This window comes from Opisthorchis viverrini (genome assembly GCF_000715545.1).
Source record: "Opisthorchis viverrini unplaced genomic scaffold opera_v5_225, whole genome shotgun sequence".
Taxonomy (NCBI): Eukaryota; Metazoa; Platyhelminthes; class Trematoda; order Opisthorchiida; family Opisthorchiidae; genus Opisthorchis; species Opisthorchis viverrini.
In genome coordinates this window covers 361,047-372,736 of record NW_008751883.1, presented here as the reverse complement: position 1 = coordinate 372,736, position 11,690 = coordinate 361,047, and the positions used below count along the sequence as shown (strand labels likewise).

The following is an 11,690-nucleotide window of genomic DNA, read 5'->3' as shown; positions in this document are numbered from 1 at the left end:
CAAATGAAAGCCAAATTTATACGGAAGTATTTTAGCATTGATTTTTACAGCAAACTTCTTAAAGAACTTGCTTTTTACCAGAAATACACTCATTTGCAAATCAATTTGGTTTTCACCAGAGATATCTCGAATATCGTGCCAGCTGAATCATGAGGCGGCCTGTGTGCTGCATATTCAGTTACAGAATATCATAAATGAGAGATTCAGTTGAGTCTCTCGTGGAAACCAAATTGATTTGCAAATGAGTGTATTTCACGAAAACAGTCAAATTTGGGTTCAAGTAGAACATAATTTTGCCGGAAACTCGGGGACTGCAGCTACCTGATGAGCCCCAAAATAAGCGAAACCGGTCGTTGGCTGTCGGAGAGTTTTCAGCAAACTTGTGAGTAGTTTCCTTTATGAAAACTAGATATACATATTGCACTGGAACGCATATTTCCAACTTTCGACTTTAGAATGCTTAAACAGGAAGCAGTTTATCTGAACCATTGGGTTGCAGATGAACACTCTTCTGTGAGATTCTATTCTTGTAAATATATTAGTAGATGAACACATAAATAGGTCAACAAATAGTCGGCAGTTCTGTTGAATTTTTCTATTCGGTTGCACCCCATACTTTAGAAAAAACACCCATATTTCCTAAATGTCCCTTTCCACGTGCGTTTTACAACTGATTTATAGAAGCTGAAGAATCATCCTGATATTCACAGTAATTTTGCACCCCAATGTTTGGGCAGTTGTTGCTCTCTCCAGCCAACTTCTTCTGACAGAGTCAGTTACCAGTAGGGATGAACTCACAGTACAAATACTGTCCAGCACTTTTGTATTTGTATTGGGTGAACAATTGAATATCAGTTTAGATGCAGAGCTTTAATAAATATCAGTTGGGGTTTATGGACAATCACAATCAATTCTCTGCTAGGCCAGATAGATTTAAAGTGTTCTGAAAACCTTCATTGAGGGGAAACTGAAGATGCCAACCGTTTTCCATGGATCTTCACTAAAATTGATCCTTATGACACTCGAGGCTGCAATGCTGAGACTCGGAGAATAGGTAGTAACTTGTTCGTTTTTTATTACACTGGTAGTCTTATGGTAACCACGTTCGTCCTGGTGACCGATTTTCGAACTATGGACTCACTGTGGTTGCCAACTCTCATGGTTAGTCTGTACATTTTCAGACACCTTAGCTGTGTCTCTGTCAGCTCACAACCGCCAAGTTCGCCACAGTTGTTAATTTAGCTGGAAGTGTTTTATAGACTTGTATATTTACATCACTCTCGTTTGAACAGTCGACCTCCTGTCTTGGTGCAATCAAAATGGTGGGCCCAAACGAAAGAGTACAAGCATTGATTTCGAGCGATAATGACAATCGTTCAGCTGTAACACCCCGTCGGTGCCTAGCTGCCCCGCCACCCGAGGGCCGGAATACCGTGCCAGGTTGCCCAAGCCTAGACAGCGGAAGTCGAGAGACAGAGGTCGGGTTCTAACCACGTTCGAGTATCGACCTTACTGGACCGAGCATATTATGTTTACTCCACCAAAGGCACACCGGACGTATTCGAAACATCACCCCTGAACAGGCTGTGGTGTTCACGTTCGAGTCTCACCTATGGTTGAAGACAATGTGCCGCTTCACTATCTTGCCAGAGATGCAACTTTGTCAAGTCTGAGCACCTTTACTCCCTCTTCAAACTTCCAGTATTGATAACTGCAGAGAACAGGACCTGGTGTGATCACATCACTCGGCAGTCAAGCTTCCGTTTGAAATAAGATCTTCGGACACTCACATGTAGTTTCACGGCACATACAGGGCACAAACGATTCCCTACTGAAGTCGACTTTTTTCGATAAGTTTGAGCAATGGAGGACATTGTTCAGCCCAACCTATCCAGGTCAGCATGATGTGCTTAGATCTCTGCGAAGATTCAAAAATTGTCTCCCAACATGAATGCGCTTTGTCGCATATGGTCCAGGTGGCAGCTAGGTATGTGTACGGAAGCCAGCCGACCCTAATAACCGAACATCACGTCATTTAGACGGATGTGTCACGTGCAGGACACGGACCAAACGAGGGCATGCTCTGATTGGTCAGGATGCCAGCCAATCCGGATCGAGCATCTTTGACTCCACGCTTCCCGCCCCCTCACGGTGATTCTAGCATTGTGATTACCCTATAAATACAGATGTAATGATTCTCCATAAAGGGCTGTGTAGATCTTCCGTGCATTTTGATATGCCATACTGGACGGAGCAGGAAGCCAAGGGAACGATAGAGTTGCACTACCGTTTAGCAAGACAACAGTATGCCTTGACAAAACAGTAATATTGTTTGGCTATGCGGGGAATCGATATGTAATGGAGAGATAACAGTGAGCTATTTGATAACTTATGCGCAACGAGCGGATCACGGCAAAATGCGATGAACGATCAGACGACGAACTGGTTCGTAATGTATCAGCTGGAATCTGTGGAAAGCCCATGAGGATAAGCATTATGGACGAAAATGATCCGGCACAATTTGACGATAGTTCAGTCCTCAGAGTTGAGAAGATAAACAAAATTTGACAAGGCAACTAAAGACGGCGGAAGTTACCGGCCCTGTCAATTTTAAATGATGTTAGACAATCATAGACACGCTGATATGCTTGCAATCCGGCTCTTAACAACGTACTGATGATGTCACATTGAGTGTTGATTAAACGTTTACAATCAAATTCTTCAGCCTAGGCAACATCGATGTTGACACTAAAGCTTCACTGCTACACAAAAATGAGGTTTCTTTCATTATTCTCAGGTCCCTGAAATGGAAAAACGATTCGACAGGGTAGGGGCCCGATGTTAGCCTATGGCAGTCACGCCCAGTCACACGTAAGAATGCGTGGCTCAGCATATACCAACGAATGCTTTTCCCACCCGTTGCCGAGCCCTCAATTCAAACTGGTTACCAGTTTCGCTTCGCTCCGAGAGTTGCTACGAAAATGAAAGCTTCTATCAGTGATTGAGGTTCTTTTAACCAGTGCTTCCGCCATTGCCTCACACTCACTAAGCTAGTCACAATGATGGTGAAACACATATCTCCATTGTGAACAAAGCTAGTTTAATTGCCTACCCGTCAGACCACCGACGCTCATCGCGGAACGCCATCGAGTCCCTTCTAACCCGATTACAACAATCGCCCAGGTCATATATAATAAAGAGTAGTGACCTCAAACTTATACGTATTCCACCCAAGACGACCATACAACAGATGACTTGCTCTTTGGTTCTGGTTCAGTTTACTCTCCCTCACGCTCAATCGCCGAATCAAAAACACCGGTCCAACTCACGGTGTACCCAAATAGTCTTTCCCTTTTTCAGGTATGCCTCATCACCACCCATTTTGTCTAAATGTGAGGTACAATTTGCAAGTAGGTAGGTGGACTTGTGTTAGCACAGTGGGTTAATCATTCGGGAAGAGCTTTCAATCCTGTGTTTTAGTAATTAATATATAGAAGCGGAAAGCAGATGAGATTCATGCAAGTTGAAGTATGTATTTACATGTTAGAAGATAGGGCGCTAATCTATTCGACTGCATGCAAGTGGGAGTTTACATGTATAAAATCACGTTGTGTCTCCTTGTTTGTACATGCACCGTTGGTATTGGTAGAATGGGGAAAGTGCAATGTTATCCCCCCACCAAAACTTCACAGCTACTGACTGCAACAACTGCAAGGGCACAGCTGGAAGGCGGACACCCTCGTCTATTCTCTAACCAAGGGGGAAGCTAAGGGGTCCAGATAGACGTGGGAATCGTCCAGCTTGACTCGGGACTGAACCATTTTCAGAAGAAACGAATGGGCAGGATCCCGACCACGAAACTCGCGGAACAATTCGGAAGGTGTGGCCAAGTTGGGTGCGGCGATCACTGTATCACGGAAAAGTTTCAACAATCCGATGATCTGAAATGACGCGAAAAGGATTTCAAAGTGATCAAATCCACAAAAAAAGTATAAGGTTAAGAGGGATGACTAAAGCAATTCGACTCAAATTGGATAATGGAACGACAAGAGGAAGTAAGTCATGCATTTACGAAAGAATGATCTTCTCGAGGTTACTTGAAGTTGCACATTTACCTCTGGAGTCTGTGCTTTATCCGGCCATCCATGCTCTTGAAGGGCACCTAATACATCCTGTAGTAAAATCTGACGCCACACGTGCTGGTACTGGAAGCCAGGTTCGGAGTTCGGACCGAAGAGCTGACCGGCTGAACAGGGCCAAACGTCATCCGGATTCCTCGGGTAAGGCAGATGCATGGCCCAGAATTGTTCGTCCAGTGTGATCCAATGCTTGTTTGTCTCAGAACGAGTCCAAAGTGCCAGGTCAAAGCGAGCCTCGTAGAGCTGACGAAGCAAGGGGAGGGCGATAATGTTACCCGGGGGAGGACGAAGGCCAGCGGCCGCTGATTGGGAACGGGCAAATAGATGAGAAAAGCTTTATTATTATTTATTTATATTTATGAAAAGCTAAAAAACCCGTTTAGCTGTAACACCCTATCGGTGCCTAGCTGCCATGCCACCCTAAGGAAGCACGAGGGCTGGGATACTGCTAGGTTGTCCAAGCCTAGACAGAGGAGGTCGAGAGGCAGAGGTAGGGTTCGAACCACGGACTTTCCTATCAGTAAATTCGCGCTCCAACCACTTGAGACATCTCGACCCCAACTTACCCAGCCGTTAGTTTCTGAGAAAAGTATCTGGTGTGGTGACCAGCGGCGTTCATCAGAGTGGTTTTCTGTTAAATTTTCTCCTCAAAGACTAGTCATGCACTAAATTCGAAGAAGTATTCATTCAGATTCGTCGAATTACAACTCTACATCATCTCTGAGAGAGGGTAAGCGGAACCCGTACTGGGTTCACAAGAAACTCTAACCTGTAAGGAATATAGCACGGTTTACCAGGTTTAAGTGAGTATAGAACAGACAAACGTGTGCACATCAGCGGACTACCGCTCATAACCAATGAGGCTTGTGTAACTGCTTTTGTACCCGAAACTTGGCAGAGTAATGCATTAGGCACAGCACTAAATGTGTGAACTGCAAGTGTACTTCCGTTGGCGGATTCCGATACAAAGCGTGTGTTCAGCGTTTATCACGCGCAACACAAATAAACTTGATGCCGCCGTACAACAGGAACGGTAAAACAGTGATGCTGCCTTTCCCCGAGGAAGGACGGGTTAGAAAAGGTCGGCCCTAACAACCGCACACTCTGATCACCCAACGGTTGACCGTGACCGCCGGCGCATCATCCAATACGGTCGAAATACTTTCAAAACCAGAGTCTCGTGTTGCTCAAAAGGCACTGCTGTGCGCAGCTGCATCAGGAATGAGACAGTAATGTCTTATTCTCTGCGCCCTCTGGTTAGACCAACCCTCTGCAGCCGAGCAGATCAGACTATTGAGTCCTCGGTCCTTGCAGGGTCCCCAAAGAAACCCACACTGTCGACTCGTGGGTAAGACTTTTGAGTCAGAGGATAGGGACAGAGTCTCCGAACAAAACCCTACATTATCCCACTGCCTTATGGGTCAGACTTTTGAGTCAAAAGCTTAAGGTGGGGTATATCAACCAAAACCCCTTCCTCGGCCTGGGAAACCGAGAATTATCATTTGCCCGCGCAGCTCGGTGTCCACTGATATCCCACCCCAACCCCTTCCCATAACACAAGCAAACGTCACTGGGTTATTTGGTAGTCAGTTATCTGACCGAAGAGCCTTATGCTTCCCGCTGCCTATTAGTAATGAACCAAATAACACCCTTCTGAATCCACGAGATCCTTTCTATATGTCAAACAGGTGAACAGGCAATGCTTACTGAAACCCTATACTCCCTTAAAATTGATGTATGTTGTGTCTCGGAAAAACGCATACAAGACTCAAGCGTGGTTATGCATCTTAGAACGCCAAGAATGAACTCAGCTCTTTCACATTTCTCCTCCCGTGTGTCCGGTGACGCAGAAGCGATGACTCGTGGAATATGTGGCGTGGGAGTTACACTCAGCCCCCACGGCTGAGCGCGCTTTACTAGATTGGATCTCAGTGGATAGTCGTCTCTTCCTCGTCTGGTTATCCAGCTCAATCAAACTCAATGCCTCTCGGCATAAAAACCGGTGCCTGTTTATAGTTTCGCCTTATGCCCCAACGGACGGCAGTCTGATGCGGAGAAGGGTACTTTCTATCCAGCGCTATCCGGGCTCGTTCACCAAGCAAAAAGCACAGAGAGTGTGATCCTTGCAGGCGATATGAATGCTCAAGAGGCCGTCTTAGCTCCTTGGAATCACATTTGGACGGTCGATTCCGAGTCGATGCTCACTTCACAGACAACAAAGATCGACATCTTCAGTTGTGTGCTGACCAAGAACTGTTTCTGGCAAGTACGAACTTTCAACATAAGCGTTCGAATCGCGTAAACTGGCAGCCACCAATTTCAAAATAACCGTGGACTTAGTTGGACCACGTAGCCACCAGCCGCTGGTGGAAAGCCACAATCCAAGAGTTCCGTCCCTTTTGGGGCACACCACTTGAGTCCGATCACGTCATGATGCACGCCTGACAATTCATTTCCCTTCAAGCCCTCGCAAGTCAGCAAGAAGCCAATCCACTGTCTTCGAAGGACGACCATAGCTCAACAGTATCGATCTGAGCTAGCCCAACAACTTTCCACATCAAACAATACTGCACTGGCAGTGAGCATGTGGATGAAGCGTGGCAAAACGTGAAAGGAGCTATGTCAGCAGCAGTCAGTGCTGTCTGTCCGACCTCTCCGATTTGACCACAACACCACTGGATGTCATTGAGATTGCTAGATCAGTGCTGTCTGTCCGACCTCTCCAATTTGACCACAAGACCACTGGATGTCATCGAGATCGCTATCCATGACTGACATCAAGAAAGCTATACCAGCAGGCAACGACTTCGATGATGCACGCGAATCCCTCAAACGCCAAAAAGTGAAGAGTCCGCAACGACTTCGATGATGCACGCAAATCCCTCAAACGCCAAAAAGTGAAGAGTCTAAGGAAAGATTGAGAGCTCCGGTGAAAAATCGGACTAACATGGACTAAAAGAGCGATCTGCTGGCTTTGAACGACGTTTGATCTGATTGGTAGAAAACGGGAGGATGCTGTTCAACATGAGAGCTCCGCAAAGATCTCTAACCAGGTAGCGCATATCAGAGGCCAGGCAAGAGGAAAGCCCGTTGATATGATGATGATAATTCTCAGGAATCAGATGTTGAAGGCAGGCTCCAAATCCTGCAGCTATTGAAATTAATTCCTGAAAGAGGGAAGAGAGAATTGCATTTAGAAGAAGGGAAACTTTGGTTGTACTGAAGGTCGACTATGTTATCATCAGAAAGAAACGTAAAATAAAGTAGATCATAACAATACTATCACTACAACGGGATTGTATAATGAACCAGTATAAGCCATACATGGTAGTCTTTGAGACCAAAAACCTTCTCACAGCGACTGAATTTTCCGATTTTCAAGGCCATTAGTATGGGTGCCATAAGTATCGAACGACCTCTTGAATGCTCGGCAAGATAAGGACAGTACTTTAGACTGTGAAGCAATCTGGAAACTGATCAGACTCGGAACCATACACGGTTTTGAAATCAATAACTATGCTCGACCAAGGCACACATTTGGCGTTGCAGGTGAAGCTTAGTTCGTCGACTTCAAAGTTGCTATCAAAAAAGTAAGAATAATCGATTATAACAAGGTTCTATGACAATAATCCAGACGGTGTTCTTTAAATAATGCTGACGTCTCGGGTCTGGTTTCAGCAAACAAACTACTGAGGTCACGATGGATGACCAAAGCAATTCAACCCAAATGGGATATGGAACGACAAAGATAAGTAAGCCATGTATTTCCGGAAGAATGATGGTTCTCTCAGTGTCACTTGAAGTTGTGCACGGAAAATAAAAGCACAGCAAGTGCATTCGCACCCAAAAACAGGCTACAGATATCTGAAAGCGTTCCGGCAAACCATATCTTGATGTCCAGGCTGTGGTGATCCTGCAGACTACATTGGTTAGAATTCAATTTCTCAAAGTTCAACATGACAGGAAGGTCGAAGAAGAACAGTCGAAACGAGACCAACGAACCACCGCAAGTGAAGGCCTGGAAACAAAATCTTACTGCCCGTTGCGATAAGTGTAAGGGCAGTACATCCATATTTATAGAATTAGCAATACTGGCTTCCTCCGAAGAAGGATGGGTTAGGAAAGGTCGTCCCTAAAAAACCGCAAACTCCGATCACCCAATGGTGGACCATGACCGCCAACGCATCAGTCAACACTGTCGAAGTACACTTGAAACGCGAGTGGTGCTTCACAGTAGATGCATAGCCACATCAAAACCCGATTAGTCTCATGTCTTACTTCCTGTACCCTGCGGTCAGGCCAATCTGCAATCAAGTGGGTCAAAATATTCAGTATCGCGAAGAGTCTCTTCAGAAAATTATGAAAACCAATGCCTCGCGGTTCGCAAGTGCGATTCAGAGGATATTTGAAGGGTCCCCGAACCAAAAGCCATATCGTGTCAGACTTTTGAGTCAAAGGCTCAATATGGGGTACCTCAAACAAAACATCCCTTCTTCGGCTTCGGAAACGGCCAAGTATCATTCGTTCTCCCAAATCTTCATTCACCAAAAGCGCATTAGACAGGCAACACACCGGAAATCCAACCGTCTTCTGGACGTGACATCGCAAACGGATAAAGTATCATTCGTTCTCCCAAATCTTCATCCACCAAAAGCGCATTAGACAGGCAGCACACCGGAAATCCAATCGTCTTCTGGACGTGACATCGCAAACGGATGTGGACAATGAACTATGACGGGAACTCGAGGACTGTACCTATCTTACAGACCAGTTCTAGCAGGCACATGCGAGGTCCTCTTTAAGGCCACTGCTCAGGTACGACCAGACAGTTTTGGGGTAATAACCTCTCTTTAGGGCCACTGCTTAGGTACGACCAGACAGTTTTGGGGTAATGACCTGTCCAGCAGTCAACAAAAGTAGCCGACCAGGAGACGTAGAGCTAACCAACCACCACCAAGGCATTGACAAGGTCGTTATCCAACAACTGCTAATTTAATAGGTAGATCAGAGACAAGAGATTTCCTCATTGACGGCAGACTTTCAGACACACACTATCAATCATGAGGTCATGCGGTTCGACGATTGAGTCACCATTGCAAAGTGTCACACTAGAATTGAAAAAAGATGGCCAAACTCTTTTCATCGTTCTCACTTTCCGTCCGTCTGTGTGGATAGTGGTGTGAAAGGGATTCTGTGAACTTTGGTCGGGTTGGGATTTCCACCTTTGCTGTCTTTTCCTAATGATTCTACGGGAACTGACAACCACACACAGTCATGTGTCAACTCGGCCTATCTAAAACCGCTTTCCATACACTCACCAGTTTCAACCCTCGATTCTGTTCACGCTGTGATACCTGAAGATTTACACTGCCTCGACTTTCAGCCACTGTGTTGTGAATCGCAGTCCCCGTCTTAAAACTTCCACATTCTCCAGGTCTATTCTATGTCCCGTGTCTAAGGCATGTACGGCCATCGCTGAGTCTCCGATCAGAGTTTGGTATTCTCCCTTAGTGGTTTGTTTATCCTCCTTTTATGCTCACCAATTCTGGTGTGCAACTCCCTAGCAGTTGGTCCTACGCAAACCTTAGTACAGTCGTCGCAATTAATTTTATAGACAGTCCCTAGTTCATTCAACCGGGAGGGGATCTTCCAATTGCACCAAAAGTGGGCGTAGCGTTTTTCCTTTATGAAAAGCCACTCTATTGTTGGCTAAGTTCAGCAGTCTTCGAATAACCTCCGATGTTTCTATTTTATATTGAATGATTACTGTGCCAATCCATTCCTTACTGGGTCTAGATACCGGAGCCAAGATTTTTCTTAGTTGACGCGTGATCAAACTCACTGGGTATCCCAGTTCTTGGAGTCTGTTCGCAATCTTGATTTGAGCTATCATTCGGTCGATCTCTTCTGTGCACACCACTCTGACTCGACGAAACATCGATGAGACAATACTGGCGTACACAGAACTTGGATGTGCTGATGAGTTCAGGACGGTTTCTGTGTTTGTTGGTTTCGTGGATGTTAGTCTTTGATTTTCCACCACTCGAATGTGTTATACGGTCCAGGAAGGGTAATGTGCCCGAGGTGGACTCTATGTCCATGCTAAATTTGATGCGTGGATTCAAACTACTGAGACAGTCGTGTAAGCTGTTCACGTTATCTCGTTTGATTACAACATAATCAACATAACGCCGAAAAACTTCTGGTGGACAATGATATCCGACCAATGCCGTTTGTTCGAAGTACCTCATATATTAGTTGAAACTGGGGATATTGAAGATCCCATTGCAATACCTTGTTCTTGTGAGTAAACAATTGCGGCCTAACTCTGTTAGTGAGTGAGACTGAAGAACTGCTGTCGATGCTGTCATGAAAGCAGTCCCTAACATGGTTGAACTACTAGTTGAACTAGATTGAATTGCTACCAAGGTTGCTGAAAATCCGTCTACAGCCCACGACCGATTTCGCCCTTTTTGGGGTTCATCAGGTAGGCGCAGTCCCCGGGTTTCCGTCAACCTTATATTCTGCTTGAAACCAAATTGCACGAAATCAGCGAATATACACTCATTTGCAAACTAATTTGGTTTTTCGAGAGACTCACCCGGAACCCAGCTGAAAAAAGAAATTAGTTTGCAAATGAGTGTATATTCGCTAATCTTGTGCAATTTGGTTCCAAGTAGAACGTAAGGTTGACAGGAACCCGGGGACTGCGCCTACCTGATGAACCCCAAAAAGGGCGAAATCGGTCGTGGGCTGTAGACGGATTTTCAGCAACCTTGGTAGTAAATGTACCGCGATGTCTCGAATATCGTAGCGACTGTAACATAAGGCGGCCTGGTGCAGCACATTCAGTTGCCTGAGAACATCACAAACGAGAGATTCAGCTGGGTTCCAGGTGAGTTCTCGAAAAACCAAATTAGTTAACTAGAGCGTGTAAGTAGAATCAATCACTCGACTTTCCCGTGGCACGAAAAGTTGATGGATTCGATCCACAGGCGAATAAGCGTACCATTTACTTGGCTCAACACAAGATTTCCGGTATTTGGCGGGAAAAAAGATCACGATTGATGTAAACAAGAAATAAAACGTTCTGGGCGTATTGATATCGGTCACAGTGAAAACAGTGAACGACAGTATTATCTTATCACCGGAGGGATTCAACAGAGACCGTGGAATTTCAGGAGGGTAGCTAGATTATTTCCATCGGGTGGTGAATTCAAAGCAGGTAATTTTTCATATTGGCGGCGTTCGTGTCTGGGGGCTAATATCAGTCAGTCCCTAGACAAGTAACTACCTCAGAACAAGAGAGGAGCACTCACTCCTCCGACACACTGAATTTTTCGAGAGATATACACTTCTGGAGAAATGCACTCATTTGCAAATCAATTTGGTTTTCACAGGAGACTCAATTGAATCTCGTTTATGATGTCCTCCAGCTGAATATGCTGCACACAGGCCGCCTCGTGCTTCAGTTGGCACGATATTCGAGATATTGCAGTATATTTTCATAAAGGAAACTACTCACAAGGTTGCTGAAAACTCTTCGACAGC

General features: G+C 45.3%; 1 protein-coding gene across 1 annotated transcript in view; it reads right to left on the bottom strand.

The window, feature by feature from the left end:
• Nucleotides 1–3,518: 3,518 nt before the first annotated feature.
• T265_08585 (hypothetical protein) overlaps nucleotides 3,519–11,690 on the bottom strand; it is a gene marked incomplete at both ends in the record, with an annotated part of 28,276 nt that continues 20,104 nt past the window's right edge. The window contains 4 exons of the mRNA XM_009174437.1: nucleotides 3,519–3,941; nucleotides 4,116–4,441; nucleotides 7,087–7,306; nucleotides 10,857–10,995. Of these exons, the coding sequence (XP_009172701.1) occupies nucleotides 3,744–3,941; nucleotides 4,116–4,441; nucleotides 7,087–7,306; nucleotides 10,857–10,995 (883 nt within the window). The remainder of the gene's footprint in view (nucleotides 3,942–4,115; nucleotides 4,442–7,086; nucleotides 7,307–10,856; nucleotides 10,996–11,690) is intronic.